The following is a 27,319-nucleotide window of genomic DNA, read 5'->3' on the forward strand; positions in this document are numbered from 1 at the left end:
GTAGAAAATCACCCGGGGGTATTCTCACTGTGTTCATAAAGTTTAGTCTCATTCATTTCATTTTCAGTGGAGCGGTGTTCAGATTTGCATGTCAATTGACCACGTTCACTCGGCAGCCATTTTGCTCTTAGGTAGTTAATTACATTCACCCTCTTCTCCATATATTTAATCATGCCCCTGATTTTAGAAGGCCAGGATGAAAAGCAGCAGTAGGCATGCCCTGTGTCCTGAGGACAGCGGTGGAGAACCACACATTTATAACCGGGTCACGCTCAGACTCGACCAAAAAAGTTCCCATTCTTGTTTACGAGGGAGACGGGTGTACGAGCAGAAATATGTTATTGAGTACTGGCCCCACGGCGAGGTACTGAATTACAAATATGATCTGCAAACTGTAAAAAATCGAATCAATCCAGAGACCCTGGCAGTTTACAGTATGCTGTTTCAAATCACCTTTCACAAGAGAGGTATGTAGTGGCTTCTAGTTTTGTCAGGGAAGATGCTGAAATATTGACAGAACATGTTTTAAAGTTGATGAGGAGCATTGCTTCATGTAATAAACAAAGCATGCATTTTGTGTTCCCTCGTACTCATCTGTGTTAAAACTGATAAATAAAGCTAACCCCCAGTGTTTCTCAACCTGTGGGTGACATGATTTGTGAGTGTGACATGATTGGGGGGGGGTCCCCAGATGACAGTGACGTGACAATTTAAGGAATTTTAAGACCTTTTTAATACAAAATAAAAATAAGTTAGAAAAATAAAAAGACCATTACTATCAAAAGTAATATACAAACTATTCTATAAAAACTTGCCAAACTTTAGCCAAATTGTCAAATAATATAATATAATGGAAGAAGGCCAAAAAAATCATAACGCCCTGCTATTTTCACAATATTTATCTGTGGAACCGAGTCAAACTAAATTTAATGCCCCAACTCCTACATTCCAAGTGCTTTTCAGGGTTAGGGGTCCCCAGTTGAAATATGATTATATTCAAAATAAAAAAACGTAATACTTCCTAAGGTTAATATGAGCATCAAAGCAATATTTTAAATACTTGTTATTAGCACATGCATTCCATACTGTACATTCCATAGGGCTGGACCACACATGGACAAATTGCATCATCAACTTGCGACGGGAGTTGTCCCTATTGAGTGAAAGATTAACTATTTCTAAAATAAATTGAATATTTAAGGTGTTTTTAATTAACATTTTTAGTTATAGAGGGCAATTACAATGTATTAAGGCATATAAGGCGTATTAGCCAGGGATCCTTTTAAGAATGTTGGTTCTATTATAACATGCTGAGAATGGGGGACGCTAGGGTTTATATGGTTAAATGTGCAGACAGCCACTGTACAGACATGAAATACAATTATATTATATAAAAAAAATGAATTAAAAGCAAAGTTTAAATAAATATGTGCTCCAGCTGGCAGACATCCAATAAGTAGAGCTCAACAGGGCTGTCTAAATGTCTGCCAAACAAAGCACTGACAGCCCCTCACCGAGTCTGCCTGAAGATCCCTCATAATCGGTTTAAACTCGCCAGCAGAGCACGGCGGTGCTTAAACTTGGAAATCCTTCTGAATTCCATGAAGAGGGAACAAAATAACATGAAAGCTCTTTTGCCTAATTCAGTTTGGACCTCAGGGTAGAGCAACAAAAAAAAAACAATTCCCGTTCAGTCACAGTAGTTTAAAGAGAAGTACAGGGTCTATCGATCTTTATTTAAACCTTGGGAACACACTCAGGGAGACCCATAATTTTCTCTGCTGCAGAGCCGCAAAAAAAAACAAAAGGCAGCATTTTGTTCAAAGCAATTCAAGTCAGATACAGTAAGATTAAAAATGATGTTCTGTAAACGCCTCGATGGCAACAATGGGTCCATTTAGTTTTTTTTTGTTCCAGGTGTGTGGGTGGTGAAAAACGGTCCGCCTAAGCCAGGTCAGTGTTTATATCGCTGGGGGTTGCATTTAAAATGAGATTTTGTGATATCCTCCGGTGGGTTTGTCAAAGGCAGCGTGGTTTTATAGCACTGCCACGGAAATGCAGTGGATGTACAAACATTAGGATTGTCTGCCAAATACCAAGTCTTACCCTCTCTGGCACAGTCCATGAATAATTTGCACCGTGGCTTGAAAATCTGTCTTTGACCCGCCTCCCTCCCCCTCCTTCCACATTTCTCCTGGACTGAAGTGGATTGAGGTGAACTCAATAGCGCTGTCTGTCATGCCTCTCCTGGACTCCACTGGAAACTTTGTTGCATTGACAGGTGGATGCTAAAGCTGGATTTATACTTATCATACAGGTAGTCGCTCACCGGAAATAGCTGATAAAATAGCTCGCAACGCGGTGCCGCGTTGTGAGCTTGTAGTTACAGTAGGTTATTTTCAGTGCAACAAAGTATATCAAGTCCTTAATATTATTCATGCTTGTTTAACACTACATCACTTTGGATCTCACACACACACACATGCACACATGCACACGCACGCGCGTACCAGAAATCAGCACAGCACTCCCTATGGTTGTCGCCGTCGCACGCGCATGAGTTGGAAGTTGAAATTTGAAATTTTGTTTATTAATTTTTTTGAGAGAAACCAGCAGCAGATGGCCGGCACTGACTTCAGACCAGATGTCACCATGAACTGGCTGCACACAGAGCTCCGAGATATGAATACATGCCAGAGTTCATGCCATGAAAACAGAAGTAAGATGGAAGAGGATGAGATAGATTGCAGAGACTGTAATGGCAGATATTTGGCTTTAACAAACAAATGCCTTAAGGCAATAATCATTTGAATTGAATTTGGAAGGACGGATAGATTAAACAGACCTGTAGAGATTGATCACTAAACCAGGCAATGTTTATCCCATTAAAACCGGGAAAGCATTCGTGTTGTTTTTTGATTTTTGCGTTGGCTATTAAAAGATAGCAGACATACAAGCTCACAGTGAGTCACTTTGTGCCACGCTGCTATTTTTTTTAACATTTTCGAAAAATCTTGAAAGTGTGAGAACTACTGATTTAGAAGGCATTTGTAGAATCGGCCTCAGGTCTTAATGGCTTATTCCATCTGGGGGAAACAAGTGTCTCTGCATGTAAAAAACAATTAAAAATGATAACTGGGGAGGCACGGTGGCGCAGTCGGTAGCGCTGTCGCCTCACAGCTAGAAGGTCCTGGGTTCGATTCCCGCCGGGGACGCTGTGGGCGCTGGGGGCGTGTCTTCTCCTCCGCGTCATCAGCGCCCATACCCTAGGTGGGGTTGGCGAAAGGGCCTACTCTGTGTGGAGTTTGCATGTTCTCCCCGTGTCTCCTAGGGTAGTTAATACCCTCACAAAAACATGTAGTAATCCTGGTCGCTATACCGCCTCCCCCATGACAGCCGGGGCGCCTGATGGAGGGGAAGGGAACTGGTTGGAATAACGTGTTCCTTCCACGCGCTACGTCCAACCAGGGAAACTCCCCCCTGTCAGGTGACAAGAAGGTCAGTTGGCTCTCATGCCTGAAGGAAGCATGAGCTCGGCCCTGGCCTCCCTACTGTGGGGGACTGGTGTAGTGCTGGTGTAGGGCTGGTGTAGCGCCCAGGATCACTTAGGAAATTGGCACCGGGTGAAAAAAATGGGTTACAAAAATCGCGGGATAAAAAATTTAGTAAATAAAAATGATAACTGGAAGAACAAATGTTACGATAAAATGGTTATTCAAGAGGGGAGAGAGGGGGGGGGCACAATAAATAAAGAGGGAACATGGAATGAAGGAAGTGTTGAGGAGATAGGAAAGGAGGGGAAAAGGAAAGGTGTAGAGGTGAGATGAAAGTCACGGTTGTTTACGTGTCGGATCCAACATTCAGAATGTGCTTTCAGCGGCTTTCAGCTCTGTTGCCTTGACATGCTCCTTCTTAATCATATTCATATCTGACACGCACGCACGCACGCACGCACGCACGCACGCACGCACGCACGCACGCGCGCACGCGCATACATACATACGCACTTAGACAAGCTCAAGGATCCACACTGACAGACATACAGATAGAGACACACACACACACACACACACACACACACACACACACCCAGACCCACAAATAACATTCCACGCACAATGAGGCAGAAAGGCAATCAATTTGGGGAAAGTCATTAACAGCCAAACACAAGCCAGTCCACTTCCACGATGCACACATTCCGTGTGTGTGTCTGTGTCTGTGTGTGTGTGTGTGTGTGTGTGTGTGGGGGTATGTGTACACCTAAATGCTTCTTTATGTGCAGTTGTTGAAGATATGATTGATAATTACCTTGTCATTGTTACCCGTGTCAGAAATATGTTTGCAGATTTGATCAGCCTTGAAATTGGGTGGGGGGGGGTGTGTGTGTGTGTGTGTGTGTGCATGCGTGCGTGCGTGCGTGCGTGCATGCATGCGTGACTGTCTGTCTATTTGTATCGATATCCCACAGAGTCTAAAGTTAAGTATTTACCCACGAGACCACTCTTGTTTGCTCTTGTTTGCTCATGTGTGTGTGTGTGTGTGTGTGTGTGGATTCTGGTTATTATTACAAAACACATTTGTCCATTTAAAATAGCCGATATACAAGCTCACAATGTGTCGCATCATTGTGAGCTTTCAAATGATTTTTATACATTTGAAAACTTGTGAAATGCGACATTCCGCATAATGAGTATACTCTCTACTTTTGGTACTTTAAGTGCATTTTGATACCAATACTTTTGTACCTTTACTCAAGTCAATTTTGAATTCCGGACTTTTACTAGTGTTTCTGCATTGCAAAAATGTGAGTACTTTTTCCACGTGTGTGTGTGTGTGTGTGTGTGTGTGTGTGTGTGTGTGTGTGTGTGTGTGTGTGTGTGTGTGTGTGTGTGTGTGTGTGTGTGTGTGTGTGTGTGTGTGTGTGTGTGTGTGTGTGTGTGTGTGTGTGTGTGTGTATCTTGGTATGTCTTGTCAAGAAGTGTGTGTAATGAGTGGGATCTTGTGTGTGTACTTTGGTTCTAGACATGTGTGCATCTCCTGTTTGTGTGCGAGCGTTGATGTCGTTTTATGTGTGCGGAGCAGTGGTTAAGGCGTGACGGATGGAGAGACGGAGGCAGGGGAGAAAGACGGACGACCTGACAGCTCCCCTATTCAACTTCTAATCACCCGGGAGTGCCGGGTTGTGTGAGACAAGAGAGACGAGCCGTTTGTCTCAGAGAGACAGAGAGATTGTGTGTGAGCATACTTGCGTGTCTGAACATTTGTGTGCACACCTGGGCACATCACTGTTTGAACGCCATGCCGAATTAAAACGTCTGCTTGGTGCTTTTGAGTATAAACTGTTGGTGGTTAAAATTCTAGTATTTTGTGAATAACACTTGGGCCAAAGAAACATGCCAAAAGATTGACAAGACAAATCCTATGATATCTCTGAGAGTTATCAATCTTGTTCCTATTTGTGTGCATACTGTCTAAACAATACCCTGCCTCACCATTCTTCTGCCTTAGCGGTGGTTACCCTTCCAGTATCTTTGGTGAAACCCAGGCCTTATATCTTGCTACCTGCAAACATTAATTTCTAACTCTATTATACAGGAATTAACTATGTGAGCAATTGTTTCTCCCACACCACCAATGTTGCATCAGGGCTATCAGTCACTAACGGCGTTATCTTCTTTTTTCTTTATGCATTTTATTTATTAAAATGCATTCAGTGTTACAGATTTGTCCTCATTTTAAAGTTATGGAACAAACATAAAAAATAACAAAACAAGAACACAAAAGAGAACTAATCAATATTGATGAAGAAGGGGATGTCAAATCCTCTTCAAGTCTTTCACTTTGTTTACTAGCAAGAACTGTATTCTATCCAGGTCCTATTATCTCTTAACTTAATTCTTCAGGCCTTGTCAGAAGGTACCACTGCCATTTTCTAAAACACTAAAATAAGTATTTGCTTCAATAAGAGCACAAGGCAGCTTTAGTTGTTGTTGACCTTTATTAAGCAGAGCATACTAATCAGATACTCGAAGCACCAGTTACTCAGGATCCATTACTGTAAGCAATATATTTGATCCAAAATGGACCCAGAACATAACTGTGGAGAAGAGCGGCTGTTTCAGTATTGCACTTGTCACATAATGGGGATACATCTGGTAAAGATTTCGTGTAACTTTGGCATAGTGTGAAGTCTGTGGATAATCTTAAATTGAACAAGACATTGCCTACAGTTGGAACATTTGTGTATGTTCTGTAGAGCCTTATCCCAGGGATCCCCATTTATCTCCGTATCCAGCTCTTGTTCCCAGCTTGTCTTAATACCCTGCACAGCGAGCGAGGTTCTGAATAATAACAAGTTATAGAGTAGATAACAGATGTCCTTCCCTACCTCCCAGCTTAGAGAATCCATCAAACTTCGCTGGTTCTATCTCTAGAGTGGATTTTTTTTCTTTCTTTTTCTAAACATAATCCCTGATCTGCTATAGTATCTGAAGAAGTTGTTGGACCCGAAGAGCATTGAAGGAGTCAAAATGTATCAACAATCGTGTCTCCAATAGTCAGGATACACACATCTTTCCAGTGTGTTACTGTTAAACCTCTAGCTAAAGTAGAGGGGACAAGGGGATTCCCTGTTATTGGTAGGAAGTTACAGTAGACATGGACTTGATTTCAAAATGATATTTAATACTGTGTGTTTCCAAGTGATTATAATGCTATGATTATTTTTTTTTAAATCAATGATAAGATCAGTGCACCAGTCTCATAAGGAATACATACATTCCTATCTTTCCATTTTGATACACGATTATAATTGATGTAATAATAAAGGCAGACGCTTACAATGTTTGCAGCCCAGTAGCACCACTACTAGTTAATGAAGTAGCATTGAAAGTGAATGGGCCTCTTTAATGGCTTCATGCCGTTTCATTCACATGCCTAGCATGTCTAACAATGACAAAGTCAGCAGTTCTCAAGGGCATCACTGGCTCTGAATACCGGATCACAGTACTGAATCGCCTTTCGGTGGTGTTTGTGTTTCACGGTTTCCAATTTTAGAAGATGTAACCTGTAAGGATGTAACCTCAGCTTCAACCTCTTCCCGTTTAGCGTCGGAGTGTCCCCAAAACCCATGGAGTTAGTGTTTAGTTCCGTTGCATGTGTCTGTGTCTGGAAGGAAGCCAGGAACCTTGTGCATTATGACCCTCATTTAAGGGTCATAATGGCGCTTAAACAGCGTTTAAGGGCAACGCCGCAACAACACAGAGTGAAGTCTGCGTGAAGAGAGATGATTACAGGGATCACTCTAATACAGTCTATTCCTTTTATTCAGATGCGTGTTGTCTTAATGTTGTTGTTGTGTTATGTGCGACAGTGTGTGTGTGTGTGTGTGTGTGTGTCTGTATGCGTGCTCGCGTGTGCGTGCGTGCGTCTGACGAATTCTGGTTTTGCATGTCTTGAACACATTTTTACTTCATTACAGCAAATATATTCAATGGTGCACATTTGTGTGTTTGACTTGGGGGCTAATTGTGTGTGTGTGTGTGTGTGTGTGTGTGTGTGTGTGTGTGTGTGTGTGTGTGTGTGTGTGTGTGTGTGTGTGTGTGTGTGTGTGTGTGTGTGTGTGTGTGTGTGTGTGTGTGTGTGTGTGTGTGTGTGTGTGTGTGTGTGTGTGTGAGAGAGAGAGAGAGAGATTTGCATAGTATTTGGTGTGTGTGTGTGCGTGCATGTGTTTTGCATGCATCTGCAGAGGCGTGGGAGCTGTAGCTAAGCACTAGTTACAGTGCTTCTAAACCAGAGGAGGACCTGTGCTGATTGTCATTTTTTTTTTTTTTTTAAATCTGCGTTAAAAGGAGCATCTTAGAAAAATACAAATTCACAAAAAAAAAACTTGGAATGTTTTTGAACAATTCAACAAAGTGTTTGAAGTGCCTGTTTCACCCACTTCCGGGGGGCGGAGGCAAAATTCGAGCCCGATGTATTTGTTCGTAGACCCCCACTTAGGGGAGGTAGAAAAAGTTTGGGAGCGATTCGGGCACTTTTCATTTAACATGGGGTTTCAATGGGGAGTTTTTAGGAGCCTTCTCCGGGGCGTGGCTTCCGGGGGAAGGGGCGGGCTTAAACGCAACCTTGACAGGTGTGTTCAGTTTTCAAAGACCTTTCATTTGATGTATGGTACGTCTAAATTGGACATTTACTTATCTCAGAGGAGCTGCACACAGGCAGTGCACACAGAGAGACAGAGAGAGAGAGACACAACCCGAGCAGGGTTACATAGTAAGCTCCACTTGGTCGGAGGCGCGGCTTCGCCGCGCCTCCTCCCGCGTTCGCAACTATGAAACTGGAGCGGCACCACAGTCACGGGGCTCCGCAATCATGACAAATGTGTCTGTTCCTCTGTTGTGCGATTACAGCAGCTATATACGCATGTAAGTAGGCCCAAGTTTTGGCGAGACTGACCTCAATCAGCGGTGCCTGTGTGCCGAACACTTAAGTTGGGCTGACCTGGAGTCAGAGCGGAGGGCCTGTTGAGGACTATACAATTACTGGAGGAGAGATCTCCACTATCTCCTTACAGCGGCCTCGGCCCTGTGCATTAACCTGTGTATTAACCTTTAGAAAAGTATTAGAGTACGCCATAATGCCATGTAACGCCTTAATGAGAATCTCTCTGATATGTCATGCACTTTACAAGACGGTAAGAAGCCGGCGTGGAACAGACACGTTGGCACACTTTGAACATGAAATTGTGCGTGTGTGTGTGATGAGAGGGATTATCTTGAAATTGGGTTCAAATTGCTGTTCTTTCACCATTTTCTTGCGTAAATATGTTGTACTTGATAGATTCAACATGGTGCCCCGTGGTGACCAGATGTGACTGGTTTCTGAAACTGTTATTTCCCGCTCTCTCCTCTCGTACTGTCTTCTCGTCTGCTCTTAGCTCTCCAGTCTATGTTCTTGTGTTTACCACTCCAGTTCTCTTCTGTGTGTGTGTGTGTGTGTGTGTGTGTGTGTGTGTGTGTGTGTGTGTGTGTGTGTGTGTGTGTTGCGTAAAACCACATCCTCTTTCGACCGACAACGACCCCGTCTTTCTCCCCCCCCTATTGCCACTCGTTGTCAATCTCTTCCCTCAATCTCTCCCTGTTTTCCTCACCCTCCCATCTCTGCGTTGCACTCTATACTTTATTCCAAATAATTTCAGTGCGTCTGTTCTCTCTTCTGCTCATCTGTCTGCCATTCAGCCTTCTTTTCCTGTTCTGCTCCTATAGACGGTTTCAACAATCTAGTGTTGCTAGGAGACATGTGCAAACCCAGGTCATCAACCTTTCAGCTGTTAACAACCACTAGAGAATTTAAAACAATAGTGATTGTATTACAATACACGAATACAAAATAAATGATGTTGCAGGCTAGCTAGTTAGTTAACTAGCAGCTGTTGCACTGACAGTTTATGTTGTTTCCCCAGGGCAATGGTTGCAAACAGGTGCTGTAGGTCACAAAGGTTGGAATCTTAAGGGCAATTGCGTTATTGTTTCCATAATAAGTCATTCATAAGTCATCTAAATGCCAGAAATAAATACGTTTGGCCTTTCGGTGCCCCCTCCCCTCCCTCGTGGGTCCCTAAGACCTGTGTTTCCATGTAACGCCCTGCATGTTGACTGATCCTGGTGCAACTCTTATTACCAGGTCAGGGTGAAAGTGTCAGAAAATGGTTGAGTTGTAATTTAAAAATGATGGCTGTGGTTGTAAACGTGTGTGTGTGTGTGTGTGTGTGTGTGTGTGTGTGTGTGTGTGTGTGTGTGTGTGTGTGTGTGTGTGTGTGTGTGTGTGTGTGTGTGTGTGTGTGTGTGTGTGTGTGTGTGTGTGTGTGTGTGTGTGTGTGTGTGTGTGTGTGTGTGCGTGCGTGCGCACGGTTTTGCACATGTGTGCACTTGTGTGTGTCCATTGACCTAATGTAGGTTTTGATATAGTTTCATCGCTTGGTCCTCGATGGAGTTCAATCTCATTTTGTGTGTGTGTGCATGATTAAGATCTATTTGTAGACTCCAGTGAGAGTTCCCATTCCTGAACTCAGAGTTGTTTTATACCCAATACAAAGAGGCTCCCCAAGGAGCTTCTGTGCGTCTGAGTTTGTGTCCCTGTGTGTGTGTGTGCGTATATGTGTGTTTGTGTGTGGGCGTATTTGTGTGTGTGTGCTTGCCTGTGAGGACAGGCAAATAGATGTGCTGCTTAGACACTCTGTTTCGACTGGCTGGTTTTGCTTTAATGAAGCTTATGAAGCAGACATATTGTATCATATTCAAAGTCAAACTCCCCAGACTCCCCTAATATGAAACTTTTTGGCAAACTTTGTTAGAGACTCTGCGCTACTTTCACCCTCTCCCGCCTCGTTCCGTTTCCTCTCTCTGGTATCTCTCAACATCTCGTCACATCTCTGTCTCTGTCGCTCTCTCTCTCTCTCTCCCCTATCCCTCCCTCTCTCTCTCTCCTTCCCCTCCCTCGGGTGAAATGGTGACGAACACATCTGAAGATGGTATATATGCGGTCCTCTGTCCCTCCTTTTCCCTTCATCTGTCTCTATGTCTCTTACATCGTCTATTTTTACATGAACCTCCCGCTCCCTCTTTAGTTCGGGGAGCTTTAAAGGCATGAGAGAACTTATCTCGCTGCAAAACTGCAAAATAAAAAACATTGTAATTTCCACTATGTTGTGTCTGTCTTTAACCTGTCAGTGTTTTTCTCAATTCCGACACCTTTATTGGCGCAGTCGTTCATTTTCTCACGCAGACGGAACAAAACGCACAACAGCAAAACAACCGGAAACTTTTAATTAACTTCAACTGTTGGCTGATTGTCTGTCTGTCTTTATCTCTCTCGCTCTCTCTCTCCCTGTCTCTGTTTGTTTGTTGTCGTCAATGTGATGCACCGTGTGAAAGTGTTCATTATTGTTGGCGTTGGGAGCTTGAGTGGGCGTGTGACCGATGCCACGCCATAATTCGTTAAGTCTCCTCGATTGCTTGTACGCGTGTGCTTTCCTTTAGTTTGATGGCCTCTGGCGTGTGAACGTGCGTGCCCGTTACGTTGTGAAGTGTTCTCAAGTTGTTTTTAGCATGCTGTTTATCCCAAACATCAAAGGTCAAGAGAGTCTTGCTTTGAGTTGATTAGAGTGATGATTGATTCTATCACACCTTTATCTTATCTCAGGTACTTTGTGTAAATATGTAGATTGGTTTGTTTTCTTTGATTGATCTCTCTTCCCCTTTGCCCTCCCCCTTCTTCTTCCCTTTCTTTTTTCTATGGAAATAACAAAACCTTTTTACTTCTCTAAACCTGTGATGTGACAATAAAGCTGATTCTGATTCTCTCTCTCCAGACCAACATCCCCTTCCTCCAGAATGTCCTGTCCAACCACCAGTTCCTCCACTCCACGGTGGACACCCAGTTCATAGACGAGAACCCGGACCTCTTCAACCTCAAGCCCACGCAGAACCGAGCCCAGAAACTCCTGCACTACCTGGGTCAGTGTTCACACACACACACACACACACACACACACACACACACACACACGCACACTCACACACGGAGAGATTACAGCACCATACAGGGTAAAGTCAGTTGCACTACTTGTGTTTGTGTAATCCCCACACAGAGAAAGATGTATGTATAAACATTAGGCCTGACCTTGATTATTCGAATAGTCGACTAATCAGTCGAGGGGTGTCTGAGTTGACTGCCAATCTCTTAGTCGAATTATACATTAAAAAAAAAAAAGTATTTATTTATTTTTAATTATTCGACTGTGAGATTGCCAATCTCAGTCGAATCATGCCAAAAAATGTTATAATAATCTATTCATTAGTTTGCATTAGTCGACTATAGGCAATCAGACATTGATATTGGCCAATCAGATTCGACTATAGAAATCCTTAGTCGGGGACAGGCCTAATAAAAATGCGTGTGTGTATATACAGTATATGGTATATCGTCTCTGTCGGGTGGAAACCTCATATGTCCAAAACTGTTACTTTTCAGGATTTAAAAAAAATCTAATTCAAAAAAGTATCAAAAGTAGCAGATCTACAAGCTCAAAACGCGTTGCTTCACACTGCGTTTCGAGGTTGTAGATCTGCTACTTTTGATACTTGATTTACGAAAAAAACACAAAAAGTTAGAAAATTGAGATAAGAGTTTTCTGCCTGACGGCAACAATATATATAATATATAAATATTGCACATGTAACAACCTGCACAATACACAGACACAACCCATGCTGTTTTCAGCACATTCACGGCACAGTGAATACACAGTTGTTATCAACAACATACAGTATTATGGCACAGTGAATACATGGTCGTTAACTCTGCAGCACATTCAGAACTACAGTGGAACGCACATGGTATTGAATGAATAATAGATTATAGATAGCTCACAGCTAATATCACAGCGGGGGTTTTATTTAGGAGCAGCCTGTGTTGTTTATGCGTCTTCATTTCCAGCTCATGAATATGCGGGTGCTTTATTGGTACACAATAGGGATGCAAATTTAGAATTAGCATCCCTCGTTTTAACAGAATGGACAAATGTCTGTGCCAGGGTCCAACATTAATAGTATATATTAAATACATTTTTAATAGTAAAAATTTAGTAATTTCGGTCACATGAGTAAATTGGTATGTAAGAAAGAAGAAGAAAAAAAAGAAATTGTCTGGGGTCTGTGGCCTAATGACACAATGGTGTTAGGAAAACAACCTCACTCTCAATGTAAACAAGTCCAAGGAACTGATTATGCACTGCAGGTTCTCTACATCAACAGCATTGTAGTAGAAGAGGGAGAAGAGGGACTGTGACTTCAAGTTCCTTGGCATACAAATCGCTGAGGACCTCAAATGGGAATGTCTATTTCTTTGTGGTTTTGCCCAAGTGGACATGGTTTTGAGGTTAGGTTTAGGCATAGTTTCTGTGAGGTTACGTTTAGGGTGAGGCATAGGGGGGACTTAGGTTAAGGTTAGGATTAGGTTTAGGGATAGACATTATAACCAATGCGAAACACCAAAGAAAGAGGGTGTCCTCCCGATCTCAAATCACACACATTCATACAAAGCCGTTCCACCAGACTACGGAGCAGATTTCCGCCTGGTAACCATCAGCGCTGAGCTCTATCATCGGGTCCGTTTTGACAGGCCATCACACAGGCATTATCACTTTATGTATACACAGCATTACTGTGATGACACTCCACTGCTGCTGCATTGGCACTATCACTTACCTATGTGCAGTAAACATGTAAATGTTTGATATCTGCTGCTGAAGTTAAGTGCTACTGTAAGTCTCGCAAGACTGATTTTATATCTGCTGCTATTTATATCTGCTGTAAATGTTTCTCTACTTGCACAAGAAGAATTTCTGCCTCATTGTATTTCTTTTTTTGTCATGTGATGTGCCAATAAGTTGAAGTTGAAGTTGAATAATGCATATGAAACTGGGGGTCCTTGTAAATAAAACAAAGTTGAGACTCACTGCCTATGGTTATGCTTATGGTTGTGGGTCGGGACCCCCACATGATTTTGGGGGGTCCCCAGATGACGTAAGTAAAGTGACGATTTAATACCAAAAAAAGAAAAAAAAAAGAAATACTGTATATATGAAATGGAAAAAATAATGGAAAACAAACTACCGGTAGTCAAACATTGGCCAAATTGTCAATAATATAAGAAAGAGCAAAACATTTGAAAATAGCTGATCTACAAGCTCACAACGTCTCGCAACACGAGGCGTTGTGAGCTTGTAGATCGGCTATTTTCACAATATTTATCTGTGTAACTGAGTCAAACTAAATGTAATGCCTCAACTCCTCCTAATTGCAAGTGCTTGTCAGGGTGGGGGGGTCCCCAGTTTAAATATGATTATTTTATTGATCGGGCATTTACTGTCAAGGAGAAATACCCTGCCTGATGAAAACAATTCTGTAGACTGTCAACTTTCTACAAATGCGGGGGATCAGGCACTTGTGATAATGAATTTGGTTTTAATGTATTGAAATGATTTCCATAATTATTGTTTGTCTACTGCGGTTTTCACACATGACATGACCTGTTTTTAATCAATGTCTGGCCTTATGTTTAAAATCTACTATTGCTTTATCAGGTGTAGAGCACTTTGTCAGTGAAATGTCCAATTTGCATAAATTGTGTATGACTGTTATTAACAGTAGCAGCAGCACTTTTGTTTAGTAGTACAATTTTCATCAGAGGTGTCAGAGGTGATCTCGTATATTTAAATCATTTAGATGGACAAAATCAATTATTTAAATTGTAATGCTCAACAGAGTATTGTATGTACCGGTACTTTTGTTTGTCGCATTGTTGTTGTGTGAATACGTGTGAGCGTATCTCAAGTTCTACTGTAATTGATATTAACGGCTGCTTTTCCCCGCCTTTTCTGCAGGTCATGTGATGGTGAATGGACCGTCCACGCCCATCCCTGTGAAGGCTAAGCCGTCCTCCATCGATCCCGTCGTCCCTCATGTCCCCATGGGTATGTCACTCAAGCACAATCGGCCAAACAGGGCTCGCTAAGTCTTTTTTTCAAAATCACACCTTCCAGTCCTTTCTGTCATCAGGAAAGCTCACGAGAAGAGATTAGATTGATCATTTAGTCAGTCAGGTGTCATTTAGTCTCCGTCGGGTCCAAAACGGCTACTTTTCAGGATTCAAATTCAAATGTATCAAAAGTAGCAGATCTACAAGCTCAAAATGCGTCGCTTCGCTTTGAGCTTTTACATCTGCTACTTTTGATACTATTGTGTGACGCTGTTAGTATGATCAAGTAGGTCGTTCATTTATGAAAAAACACAAAAGGTTAGAATATGGAGATAAGAGGTTTCTGCCTGACAGCAACGATATCATAGCAGACACGCACGCACGCAAAACACGGACACACACACACACACACACACACACACACACACACACACACACACACACACACACACTGGCAGGGTTAGTGTGCATGCACATATACGTACATTTGTGCCTGAATGTACCGTGTGTGTGTGTGCGCACCTTAAACAGTTCCTCGAGAGGTTCTATTGTTCTGTGCAGCTCAATGGGCAAATCACGACTTTGACAGTGCTCAGATTGGAGCGTTCGCTCTCCGCGTATCTCAGTGGGCACAGCCTCGTGCTGACGCCGCCTCGGCGAGGGCTTTTCTAACTCCCACTGGGGCCGCCGGCACAACATAAAGAATTACATTGACACATTTGCATATTTTTGCTGTCGGGTGGAAAACCTCTATGTCCAAAGCTGTTCATTACATTTAAAAGTAGTGAAAATAGCCGAACTTGTAGATCTGCTATTTTCACTACGTTTGTGTGACACTCTTGTATAATGAAGTAGGGCGTTAATTAACGGAAAAATATAAAAAAGTTGAAGTACTGAGATACAAGGTTTCTGCCCGACAGCGACGATATACAAAATCTCCTGTGCGTCCAACCAAATGACACACGAGCTGTCGGAACAGTTTGATATTTGCCATAAACCTGTTTTTACTGCTCTACCGAGCACTTTGGGACGAGAACAATGAGGCTTTAAGACACAATGCGACGATGAAAAGCAATATTTCCAATGGGGTGTGAGTCACGCAATCATGGTTTATCGCTGCGTCGAGTGCAGGCACCAGCGTAGCGATCTCCACTTGTAGCACAGCTGAAGTTAAATCTTGTTGAATGCTGCACGCTGTTACAACAAATATTTGTACACACATTATGTGTGTGACCAACGGAAACCGTGAGGAAAGATTTTGCGTATTTAGAACGAGCGAGCGACCGCCATCTTGTGAGGTTTTCAGCTATTACTCTCAATGGTGTGACGTCACGTTCTCTTTCTATATAGGCTCTATAAGCACAGCAGCCATATTGGAAAGAAACCGGGCCTCTTTCTTACTTCCTCCACAGGTCTTACCAATTATACTGATTAAGGCTCTGTTCCATTCTGGCCCTATGTTGATTACAACACGTTCCCACTGAAGTAGGCATATCTATTGTGTTTGAGCAGTTTGTTGTAGGTAGGCAATAATATTGTGAGACCGCGTCGCTGTTCGGCGCAAGCGTTCAGTAATAATGGGTTTGTGTAGTTGTATGATAAACATAGATTATAGATGTGTTGTGCGTTACCCCTCATTAGCTCCAACTGGCTGCATATCTCATTAGCTACAGTAAGTATTAAAGTGTCTTAACACATTGATTGCCTAGATCGAATTAACTCGTTTTTCAAATCCATCGCTTGATTGCCTAGATCGAATTAACTCGTTTTTACATTTTTGGGGGAAAATTCCACAAGGGGCGACCTAACACAGCTTTGGAATGATCGATCGTCTCTCAGAGAAGAAAAATGTGGATGTGACGTCATTCCAAAAAACGTCACTTCCATCCGCCCCAATGATGGGATTTTCAGAAAAACGGCTGTAACTCAGTTTCTTTTTTTTCCATTGAAAGCCACCCGTTTTCAGCGGACCAAAGCTCCAAAATGGCGGATCGCGGTTGGAAACTTGTCGTTCCCATGGATACACAGATCCTTCCGTCTACTCACAGGAAACGCGTGTTTTTTTTACACAATGTCGGTTCCACGGCGTTTCAAATATCATCGGATTGAGGTCATTATACGCCGGCACGGGGATAGAAAACGATGTTTAATATCTTGGCAATCAATGTGTTAATTGAGGTAATGAGATGCAGGATATTGTATTATTTAGTACAGTGGTTCTGAAAGTAAATAAGCAACTGCACTTTAGAAACAAGCTGGGTAAAAAATATAACAAGCCCGAAGTCGATTATAATAAGCGGACATGGCAACACTGATGGCAGTGTGTCTGAAAGGGTCACGAGGCCCCAGAGTTGTTACTGGCGAGCTGTGAGTAAAGCGCTCCCTGGTGGGTGCAGTTCAGTCACGATGCTCTGCAGCACTGCATGGTGGGACACACAGCCTCCAGGGAGATGGCTCCCAGGCAGCTCACTCAGCTGGTGCCGTTCTACGAGCGTGCAGACGCCTCCTCCCTACAGTACATCTGTGGAGCTGGAAGTTGTTCCACACCAGCTGCGGTCGGCGACAGCACATCTGGAAGGGTTAACCCATTAAGACTGGGAAAGCATCTGTGTCATTTTACGTTTGATCCACTTTAACCATTATGTTATACTTTGGCTATTCGAAAATAGTGAAAATGTGTGCAAATCTTTGAATATATAAATATTTTTAAAGCAATCATTTTTAACTCAAATCTTTGCTTCTAGGGGTCCCTGGAACAACATATTTTGAGATGAGGGTCGGCGGACAAATACAAATAATGTTGTGGGTCCCTTGACATGAAAACGTTTGAGCACCACTGATAAAGCAACATGTTTTTGTTTTCCGGAAAACTTGTAGGATTTAGAAGACATTTGTAGAATCTGGTCTCAGGTCTTAATGGGTTAAAGCGGAGGTTAAAATGAGGCTGGACTGCAGTTTATGCAGATACTTCAGAATCGCGGGGAGGGAAGAACGTTGAAAAGAAATGCACACTCTCTCCATGTCTGGCAATAGAAAGCCTCCCCGTAGGCCTTAACAAAGACCATCTCATATATTTTCCTGCAAGAGAAATATATATGGTGAAGGCCATCAAGATGACAAATGGTAATGATGTCGGAACGCAACGAGCGTGGGAACGGTGCGAAAACGACAAAAACCATGAATAACAAGTGAGGAAAACAAAAATAAAAACCTAGTTAAAATGTTGATGACGTGTCACAGAGCTAAAACTGCGTTCATTTTCCTTTTTATTTTTGTCATTGAAACATAATCAGCCAAGCATGAAGCAGACATCAAAGCAAATATTCTTGGAGTGATGTCAACCCTCCCACCTTGCAAACCAGCACCAGCATCTCCTATGTGGAGAAGCCTTTTAGGGGCAGACATTTTGCGAGCTATTTCCATCGTTAATTCGGGTTTCCGTCAGCGTTATAAATCAAATCAAAGGCGTTTCATCTGCATCCTGTTTCACCCAAGTGCAATCTCAGCATGCTCTGCAAAACGTGAATTCATAAGACAATAATATGAATCATAATCAGGCGTAGCTAATCAAACCTGACATCTAAATAACATGCACAATAGAACAGAGTAGAGCAGTATACCAGAATAATGTATTTGGTGTGTGTGTGTGTGTGTGTGTGTGTGTGCGTGTGCGTGTGCATTCTTCTGTGCTCACCCTCACGTGTTTATTTATGCTAATCTTATTTTGAAAAAGCCACCGTCATGCACCCCTCCTGTGCCTGGAAAACAATCAAGGTTATACGGAACACAGAGAGAGACACATGTGCACACACAATGCAAAAATCCTGAGTGTTATGCAAAAATGGACCCCTACGGCGGACTCAGCACCCAGGATTTAGCAGCGTACACACACACACACACGCACACACACGCACGCACATGCACATACAGGCATACCTAAAGCCTAGTAATGAGATTTGTAATGTGCTTATAACCTTTCTTTCATTGGATGGATGGATTGAACTGAGAGAAGGATTAGGTCAGTATTATCGCTCTGCTGAGGTGAATGATGGAGGGATGAAAGAGTTTGTGGCAGGGAGGGAGAGAGATGCTCTGAAATGATATGATTACCAGGGAAAGAAGGGATGGATGGGTGGTGATATGTGGATCAATGGACCATTTTGATGACGGTGGTGGGGAGAACTGTCTATCCGGGGTCCCCAGATGATTAGTTTATGAGCAACACTGTTTTCTCACTCAACAGTAAACAGACCAACATGCAGTATAAGTGTATACAGTGTGTATAAGTGTATACTGGGTATCTGCACATTTTTGTATATATATGATGTTGACTAAGAAAGGGGAGGAGTCAAACCGAGTTCCTGTTTGTACACATTTTTTTTTTTTTTAACTGAATGGGTTTCCAGATTTTGGAATCACTAGCCAGTTGAGAAATTGAATTTAATGGCATTTAGCAGACGCTCTCATCCAGAGTGACTTAACATACCTGCCATAAGTGCGAGATCGGAGCAAGCATAGTATGCAAGAATCCTAGTCAACAAACGGGTTAAAAAGTCACACAAGTGACAATGTAGTGCCAAGAAAACAATGTACGTGCCTTCAAAGAAACGAGGATACCAGGTAAACAGTGAACCTAGCATCTGTCCAAACAACATGCTATCTATAACATTCTTAACATTTGTGGTCAAGAAAAAACTAAGTCAAGTCAAGTGAGATGTATTTATAGAGCACATTTAAAAACAACATGTCATTGGCCAAAGTGCTGCACAAAATCACACGTACAGAAATCAACTACTCAGCTCAGGGCACAATGAGCAATCAGCAATCAACAGAGAAAGAACATTATAAATAGTTAAAGCAATAACAAGAAACAATGATAAGATCAGCCACGCCAAGGGGAATTAAAAGCTAGTGAATAAAAGTGCGTCTTCAGCCTGGACTTAAAGGATTCAACAGAGAGAGAGATCTGATTGTGAGGGGAATAGGGGTTGCGTTTTTTTACTGTGTGTGGATGGGGGCAGGTAAGGATATATGGCTGGATGAATGGAGTGAATAATTAATACTTTGAAGTATTACTTAACTGCAGTGGTTGGATAGAGGGCCTGTCCTTTGAAGGGAGCCGAGGTAAAAAGTACAACAAATTATGCCAAGAGACAGCGATGTTTTAATGCTCATAATGAGAGATGACTGAGAGGGCGTCCACTACAAGCCTGTGTATGATGTGAATACCTATAGGAACAGGCATGAGTGTAACATATGTTAATCAGTGGCTCCTCTGAAGGATGTTGTACCTTACGTGGTTGTATGGCTGGACAGTAGGCAGGGAAGAGTTTGTGCAGCCTCAAGTTTGTGCAAACCGCTAAAAGAAAACGGTGATATAAAATGCAACAAAAGCCAGTGTTCTTTTGTTGGGTTGTCTCTTCATTAGGCATTTAGTATGTTAAGTTCAACTGAACCGGTTCCACTGCAGTGTGACAAACGTAGGAACCCGTTAATTGTGCCTCAATAAACATTTAGCACGTTTAGCACCCTTGAACTAGGGGCCTCTGTATTTTAAATATTCAGTCTGTTAGCCATTTTCAAGCATGAAGTACATTATTCTCTAATTGGGGACTTTTTTATTCATCTTAAAACGTGAATGCTACTGTAAATACCAAAGCTGGCCAAAGTTGACTAAAGGCTCAGTTATACTTAGTTGCGTGCCGGTGTCGTGCTCGATAAATAGCAGATATACAAGCTCGCAACACGTCACGAATGTGACTCTTTGTGAGCTTGTATATCGGCTACTGTATTTATGGCATGCAACACCAGCGTGCAACTAAGTATAAATCAGGCTTTAGTTGGTGTAGAGATGCACTTTGTGTCAGTACCGGTTTAATAGAATTACTTATCGGAAAGCACGCAGCAGAAACAGCCAGGTGCATCCGAGGTAAAACAGAAAAAAGGTGTTTTTTTTTTTAAAGTCCGCTAGCGATGACCCAGAATTGATATGGAGCCACATACTGTGACATTGTTTCATTTCTTTAGGGGATACAGTAGGAGGGGGTTATTTGGAGTGATGTATGAAAGAGAGAAAAGGGAGAAGACTTTAGGGTAGTGTTGATATGGATCATAGCGCACCTCGGAAGAAGAGTGGGGGGGGGCAGAGGGTTACATGAAAGGTTGACCGCAGGTTGTCTTCATACTCTCCTGCGGGGACAGAAACAGACGGGAGAGAGGTTCATCTGAGGGAACCAAGCTGTTGGCTCCTTCCCCTTTTATCTTTCATTGTTTGTTTGTTTTTTCTCCCTTTTTGTTGCCTCTTTTAATTGTGCTTTGAGTTGTAGATGAAGGCCTTTCCCGCAGCGTGTGCCCCAAGAGTGAAATATAGGTCTTGAATTTAATGTAATGTAATTGAACTGAAGTGAACTTGTTTATTTTGTGAACTCATTCTTTATTTTTTTTTATGTTTGTCACAAACTTTAATGTAACTTTCACTATATTATTATTATCTTATGTTTCTCTGCCTCCTATAACTTAATGTGATTAAGAATAAGTGCAGTGGTATGGAGAATGAGAGGCGGGTGAGAACAAAGAGAAGAGGTGAAGAGTGGAGGAACGCATTAGATTAGGGGGATAGAGGAAGATCAAAGACAGACAAAAAAGGAGCGTGAGGTCATGAGGTGGATGGAGGAGAACAGACCTGGCAGAACCCTGTCAGGGCACAGTCCTGTGTGTGTGTGTGTGTGTGTGTGTGTGTGTGTGTGTGTGTGTGTGTGTGTGTGTGTGTGTGTGTGTGTGTGTGTGTGTGTGTGTGTGTGTGTGTGTGTGTGTGTGTGTGTGTGTGTGCGTGTGTGCGTGTGTGTGTGTGTGTGTGCGTGTGCGCGCTCGCGCGAGAGAAAGTGGGACACCACTCTAGCAGTGTGGATTTCTGGATTAGTATCTCCTCAGTTATTCTGTCTCTCGCACACACACACACACACGTATGGGTAATTCATAAAACTTGTAGCTGTGTGTGCGTGTGCGCACTCATTGGGCGGCAGTAGCAGAGAGAGTAGGGTTTGTCAGTGCACACACGTGGCAGGCATACAGGCCTGTTTGTTCTGCGTGTGTGCTTACACTCGTCTGCATTCTGCACTGGTCCTGATAAGTTCAGTGTGTCTGTATCCATTTTGGTTTGGCAATGTGATTTCAGTGAGCTCCAGTCCGTCCGTGCGTGCGTGCGCACATCTGTTGTGCGACGCGTGGGTGCTCATTTCGACCCACGCTCGGCCTAAGAGACAATTACAGCGGAGAGACCATTTGTTATCACAGATGAGGAACACGGCAATAAAAGGTCAAGTGTCTATATTTTGCTGTGCCGAGAGAGTGAGAGAGAGAGAGAGAGAGAGGCTGATGAGAGAAGGACAAATAAGCAGGTGGAATAACAGTCCCTTGTTATTAACCTGTGCTATTGATTGATTCTATAATACATACCTGGCTTAACCCGTTAAAACCGGGAAAGCTTCTGTGTCATTTTAGATTTGAGCTAAAAAGCGTTATTTTATACTTTGGCTATTCAAAAATAGCAGATATACAAGCTCGTTGCGCGTCACTTCATGCCGCGCTATGAGCTTGTAGATCTGCTATTTTTGAAAAATCAAAAATAAATATGCAAATCTTTGAATATGTATAGATTTAAGTGAACATTTTTAACTCAAATCTTTGCGTCAGGGGGTCCCTAGAACAACATATTTTGAGATGGGGGGGGGGGATCCGCGGCCAAATACATATAATTTTGGGGCTCCTTGACATGAAAAGATTTGATTACCACTGATATAACAACATACATTTTTCAGAAAACTGTTAGGATTTAGAAGGCATTTGTAGAATCGTCTCCAGGTCTTAATGGGTTAAGTGGATTTGAGTTTCATTATCCCCACCAGGCTGAATGTAGGGGATTACGTTTGTGCCCCGGTCTGAGCAAACCACTACACCGTTCATTGTCAAATTTCGTGTACACACTGCAGGCCAAGGACATTTTTCAAATCCGGCAACGTTATTTTTGTGTGTGAATTGTTAAGCTCAGCCCCCCCACCCCTCCAGGCCATGGGATCAGATCTTGTTGAGATGTTCCCTAATGAGAGTGAACCAGCTCAGTGGCCCTGTGGTTAGAGTGTCTGCCCTGAGATTGGGAGGTTGGAGTTCGATCCCCGGCTAGGTCATACCAAAGACTATACAAATGGGACCCAATGCCTCCCTGCTTGGCACTCAGCATCAAGTGTTAGATTGGCGTACGTCTCTGCTACATAATAACGTCATGTCAAGGGGTTGTACTTGTACATCTCGCTGCCTCACGCTATAGAAACAGCATATAGGCTCCTGCCCTATGGGCTATAATATAGCCCATAGGCTCGGCAAGGCTTACATATTGAGAGCACGCTGGGCAAGACCAAGCAGGTTGAGTGTCTAAACGGAAGTACCGGAATTTGGCGGAAGTACCGCCCAAAGAAATTTTTGAAAGACGTTTCTGTCTAAATCTGTCAACGTTCTCCGTGAATGAAACGAGTGTTGTGATTGGTCAAAAAAGATTGTTTCCGGGGGAAATACGTACAACAGAAGTCCCTCCCCCATAGACACACTCTGCTTTAGGTCGTGACCAGGCTTTTCTCTTCGCAGATGAGTAAGGCTGGTAACGAGGCTATACTGAGAGTGATAATAACACAGGGAGGTATAGAGGCAATGAGGAGGTTGTGTTTAAGGTGATACGAGCTAAATGCCCCAACATTTTAAATGTGCAGTTGAATTCATAGAACAAGGCATCCACAGTGATTTACTAGGTGGTGTGAGGGCTAACTGTGCAATACTAAATGGCAGATTTATTATTTATTATCATGTACAATTGCTGTAACCTTGTAATGGATGCTTTTAATGGCTCTGTTGGCAGTTCATCACGTGATATAATGATGTGGAGGGCCGCAGACAAACCATGTGAACTAGTAAGCGGTTTGTCAACATGCCAATGGGCTTCACCAGTGGTTTAGGGGTTATGTAAAGCGGGACCCTTTTTCAGAATGCAATTCTTGGTGTGTATCCAATTTCAACTTGGGCACAATCTCAAGGCAGCAACATCCCCGGGGATGAAAAATGCAGTTGTCATCAAACGCTCGTCCCCTTATCCCACCTTTACTGTAGGACATCTATACCTAGTGGTAACGGCACAGTGAACGCTGTGTTTTGAATCTATTTCCAAATGGAAAAGTAAGAAGATGCGTGTCCTCTTGTAAACCCACCACATTAACCCTATAAGACCTGGAACCTGGCCGATTCCCCCCAAAAAATTACTAAATCCTTTACAGTTTTCTGAAAAACGTTTATGTTGCTATACTGTAACAGTGGTTCTCAAACCTTTTCATGTTAAGGACCCCCCAAATGATATGTATTTGGCCGCGGACCACCATCTCAAAATAATTTGAACCCCTGATGCAAAGATTTAAGTTCAAAATGTTCGCTTTAAACATATATATTCAAAGATTTGCGCCAATCTTTGCGATTCTTCAAAAACAGCAGATCTACAAGCTCGTAGCGTGGCACAAAGTGACACGCTATGAGCTTGTGTATCTGCTATAAAATATGGCTAAAATATAAAATGACACAGATGCTTTCCCGGTTTTAATGGGTTAAAAATGCCTTCAGCCATCCTTCGGGGTGTAAAAAAAAAAAAGTATTTAGAGTGTGAGCCCAAATTATGATGGAATGTTTATGCAGTATCAGATGAGACTGAACCATTTATGTAGTGCCATATTAGAACCATCTGCCTACTACTTTATTCTGGTGTTGCTTTTTTCTCCTTTTATTTTTGCTGTAATGTCTCATACTAGCACACACTCGTATACCAGTATGAGATGTAAGTAACAAATACAAAATCAGCACATAACTGCATCTCTCTTTGGTGTTTACATCACTGAGGTCAACTTACCATCAGGACATTCTGTGCATGCTCCTAATGACTTATTAACCACCCGTAGGTGGTTAATACCTAATACCTATTACCTATTACCTATTAAAAAACTTTCAAAACTAGCCGTTTTGCAAGCTCACAAGGATTGATTGATTGATCCAATACTTTATTAGTCAGAAATGTAAATGAGGTACAGTCAGACATTAAGGCTAAAAGGATAACACAAAAAAAGTCCTGGGGACTTGTTGCCATTGTGGTCCTACAAGTATGTATTCAATTCATCAACATAGCAAAAGATAACTCAAAAATACAAATATCATCAACAAATATAAAACACTATAATAATGTACAAAGAAGAAGAAGATAAAAAATGCCGGCAGTGAATGTCACCTCCTTTCTATGGGAAAAATGTGTTTGCCTACCCTTGTGGTCTCCTAATAGATGGATTTTCAGGCCTGTTTTGAAAGAAGCCAGTCAACCAAATTTTTTAAGGGATGGTGTCCACATTTTGGTGGCAGAGTAGTAGAATGAGAATTTTGCATTGCATTGCATTACGACGCTTTGTGGGGTGGTAGATCTGCTATTTTAAAACATTGTTGCCAACAGTGGGGCTAAAATTAAATGTGTTACAGTAGTTGGCGCCGTTTCCCCCTTGTGTATTCCTGTGATGTCCTCACAGGAACTACAGCACGCTGGAAAAATGTCTTTAATTTAAATTACAGTATGTAACTCCTCTTCTGCACCACAAGTTTGACAAATCGTTTCTTTGCATGTGAATTAGACGTAATGTACAGTGGTTGTGATGAACATCGTAGACATTTCACTGATTTAGGAAAATTTTTATACATTTTAGACATTTGAAAACTTGTGAAACGGGACATTCTGTATATTGAGTACTTTTACTTTTGGTCCTTTAAGTATATTTTGAAGCCAATACTTTTGTACTTTACTCAAGTAAATTTTCATTACCGGACTTTTACTTGTAACAGAATATTTGCAGTAGGTTATTGATACTTTTATTTAAGTAAACAATTTGAGTACTTTTACCGCCACTGCTAGAAACATGCATGGAGCTACAGTATAAGACCCACATGCACGACAACCCATAATTCACCTCTTTGTCACACCTGTGAGCTTCGTAATTCTTATTTTAATTTCCTCTGTCAACGACATGGTACTTTTCCCCCGACAGCACTATGTGTGATGGGCTTAATTGTGTGTTACTGTAGTCCATTGTTAGGTTTTTGGTCGTGTAAATTCCAGGAATTGGCCAATTCTATCCATTTCCCAGAACCAGTAAGCCTTGATTTGACATTGATACCACACACTGAGTCACCCAGTGCACACATGTACTGTAGCAGCTTGTCATATTTGCTCAAATATTAGCTCAATCTGTCTATTCCGTCTACCCCTTTCATAACTGCGTGTGACTCACTGATTTACAAGAATTAGATGATGCACCTAATGAACTGGCTGCCGTTTGTCTATTCCCGTGTTGTTTATTGACAAACAACTCGAGTCCATCATCTTCAGTTAATTGGCGAGATGAGAAGGCGTGCATTCCACATTATTAGCAGAAGCTTCTAGCTCTGACCTTGTTATGTGCATAACTCACAGGGAAAACCTCTCAAAAGCTGAAACGTACCTGCGCGCCGTGCTCCTCGTTAAATTTGCGTAAATGATTAATCTTCTCATTCAATTCACTTGAACACGGCGTCTAAAGTGGACCCTGCGCTTACAAGATGAGATCAATCAAGGCACTGCTTGCGCGTGTACATTATGTACTGTATATACTGGACATGAAAGAGAGAACAGAGGCACTCACCTGAAATACTATACTTAATACAGTACATGTATAACCATGGAGGTATTTTGAAGGGGTTGATGATTGTTTTCCAAAACAAAAGGCTACATTTTGTCATTTATTTAACTACCTCTTTGGTCATTCATTTTTGTGGCCGGTGAGGATATGTTTCATCCCTGCTTCTGGTCAGACTGAATTAAATACATGCATTTCCTTTTTGGAAATGTAGACTTGTAGATTTGTTTCATTTATGTTTAATAACATCACAATTTAACAATTGAATAAAATATTTGAAAAAAATACAACATTTTAACCACATTATATTCAAGGATTTGCACACATTAAAAAAATAGTAGATCTACAAGCTCATAGCTTGTATCATAGCGACACGAAGTGATGCGCTATGAGCTTGTATAACTACTATTTTTGAATAGCCAACCAATGTGCTATATATATATATATATATACATAGCTAAAATGACACAGATGCTTTCCCGGTTTTAACAGGTTGTTTTGTCAGGTCTTTTTCTTCTGGTCTATTTATACCTCATTAACACAAACCATGTCTTTCTCTCTCTCTCTCTCTCTCTCTCTCTCTCTCCTTTCCTCTCTCCCCCTGTCATTAGGTGACCCACCGGTTGGATTCCGGGACGTGCTGCTTCGCGACGGTCCCGAGGGCTTCGCCAAGGCCGTGCGCGCCCACCAGGGTCTGCTGCTGATGGACACCACGTTCAGGGACGCCCATCAGTCACTCTTGGCCACCAGGGTTCGAACCCATGACCTCAAGAAGATCTCACCATTCGTCAGCCACAACTTCAGCAACCTTTACAGCCTGGAAAACTGGGGAGGTGAGTGTGCGCGCGCGTGTGTGTGTGTGTGTGTGAGTGTGCGAGCGAGCCCACGTGCGTGATGTGATTTCGTACACGTAAACATTCAAAGCCAAAACTGTATATCCATTCTGAAGAAGGAAAGACAATACTTGAAATCAAAACCAGCTGGCGCTCGACGGCTCGCAGATTTGATCAGGTAAAGCGAATGATTAGAGGTCTTGGGAC

General features: G+C 42.3%; 1 protein-coding gene across 1 annotated transcript in view; it reads left to right on the plus strand.

The window, feature by feature from the left end:
* Window positions 1–27,319, plus strand: part of LOC308102440 (pyruvate carboxylase, mitochondrial-like) — a 445,486-nt gene that overhangs the window by 335,019 nt on the left and 83,148 nt on the right. Inside the window, exons 13-15 of the mRNA XM_080452156.1 lie at window positions 11,372–11,516; window positions 14,447–14,536; window positions 26,891–27,112. Coding sequence (XP_080308282.1) covers window positions 11,372–11,516; window positions 14,447–14,536; window positions 26,891–27,112 — 457 coding nt within the window. The remainder of the gene's footprint in view (window positions 1–11,371; window positions 11,517–14,446; window positions 14,537–26,890; window positions 27,113–27,319) is intronic.

The sequence above is a fragment of the Gymnoscopelus braueri genome (assembly GCF_963280865.1).
Source record: "Gymnoscopelus braueri genome assembly, chromosome: 15".
Classification (NCBI taxonomy): domain Eukaryota; kingdom Metazoa; phylum Chordata; class Actinopteri; order Myctophiformes; family Myctophidae; genus Gymnoscopelus; species Gymnoscopelus braueri.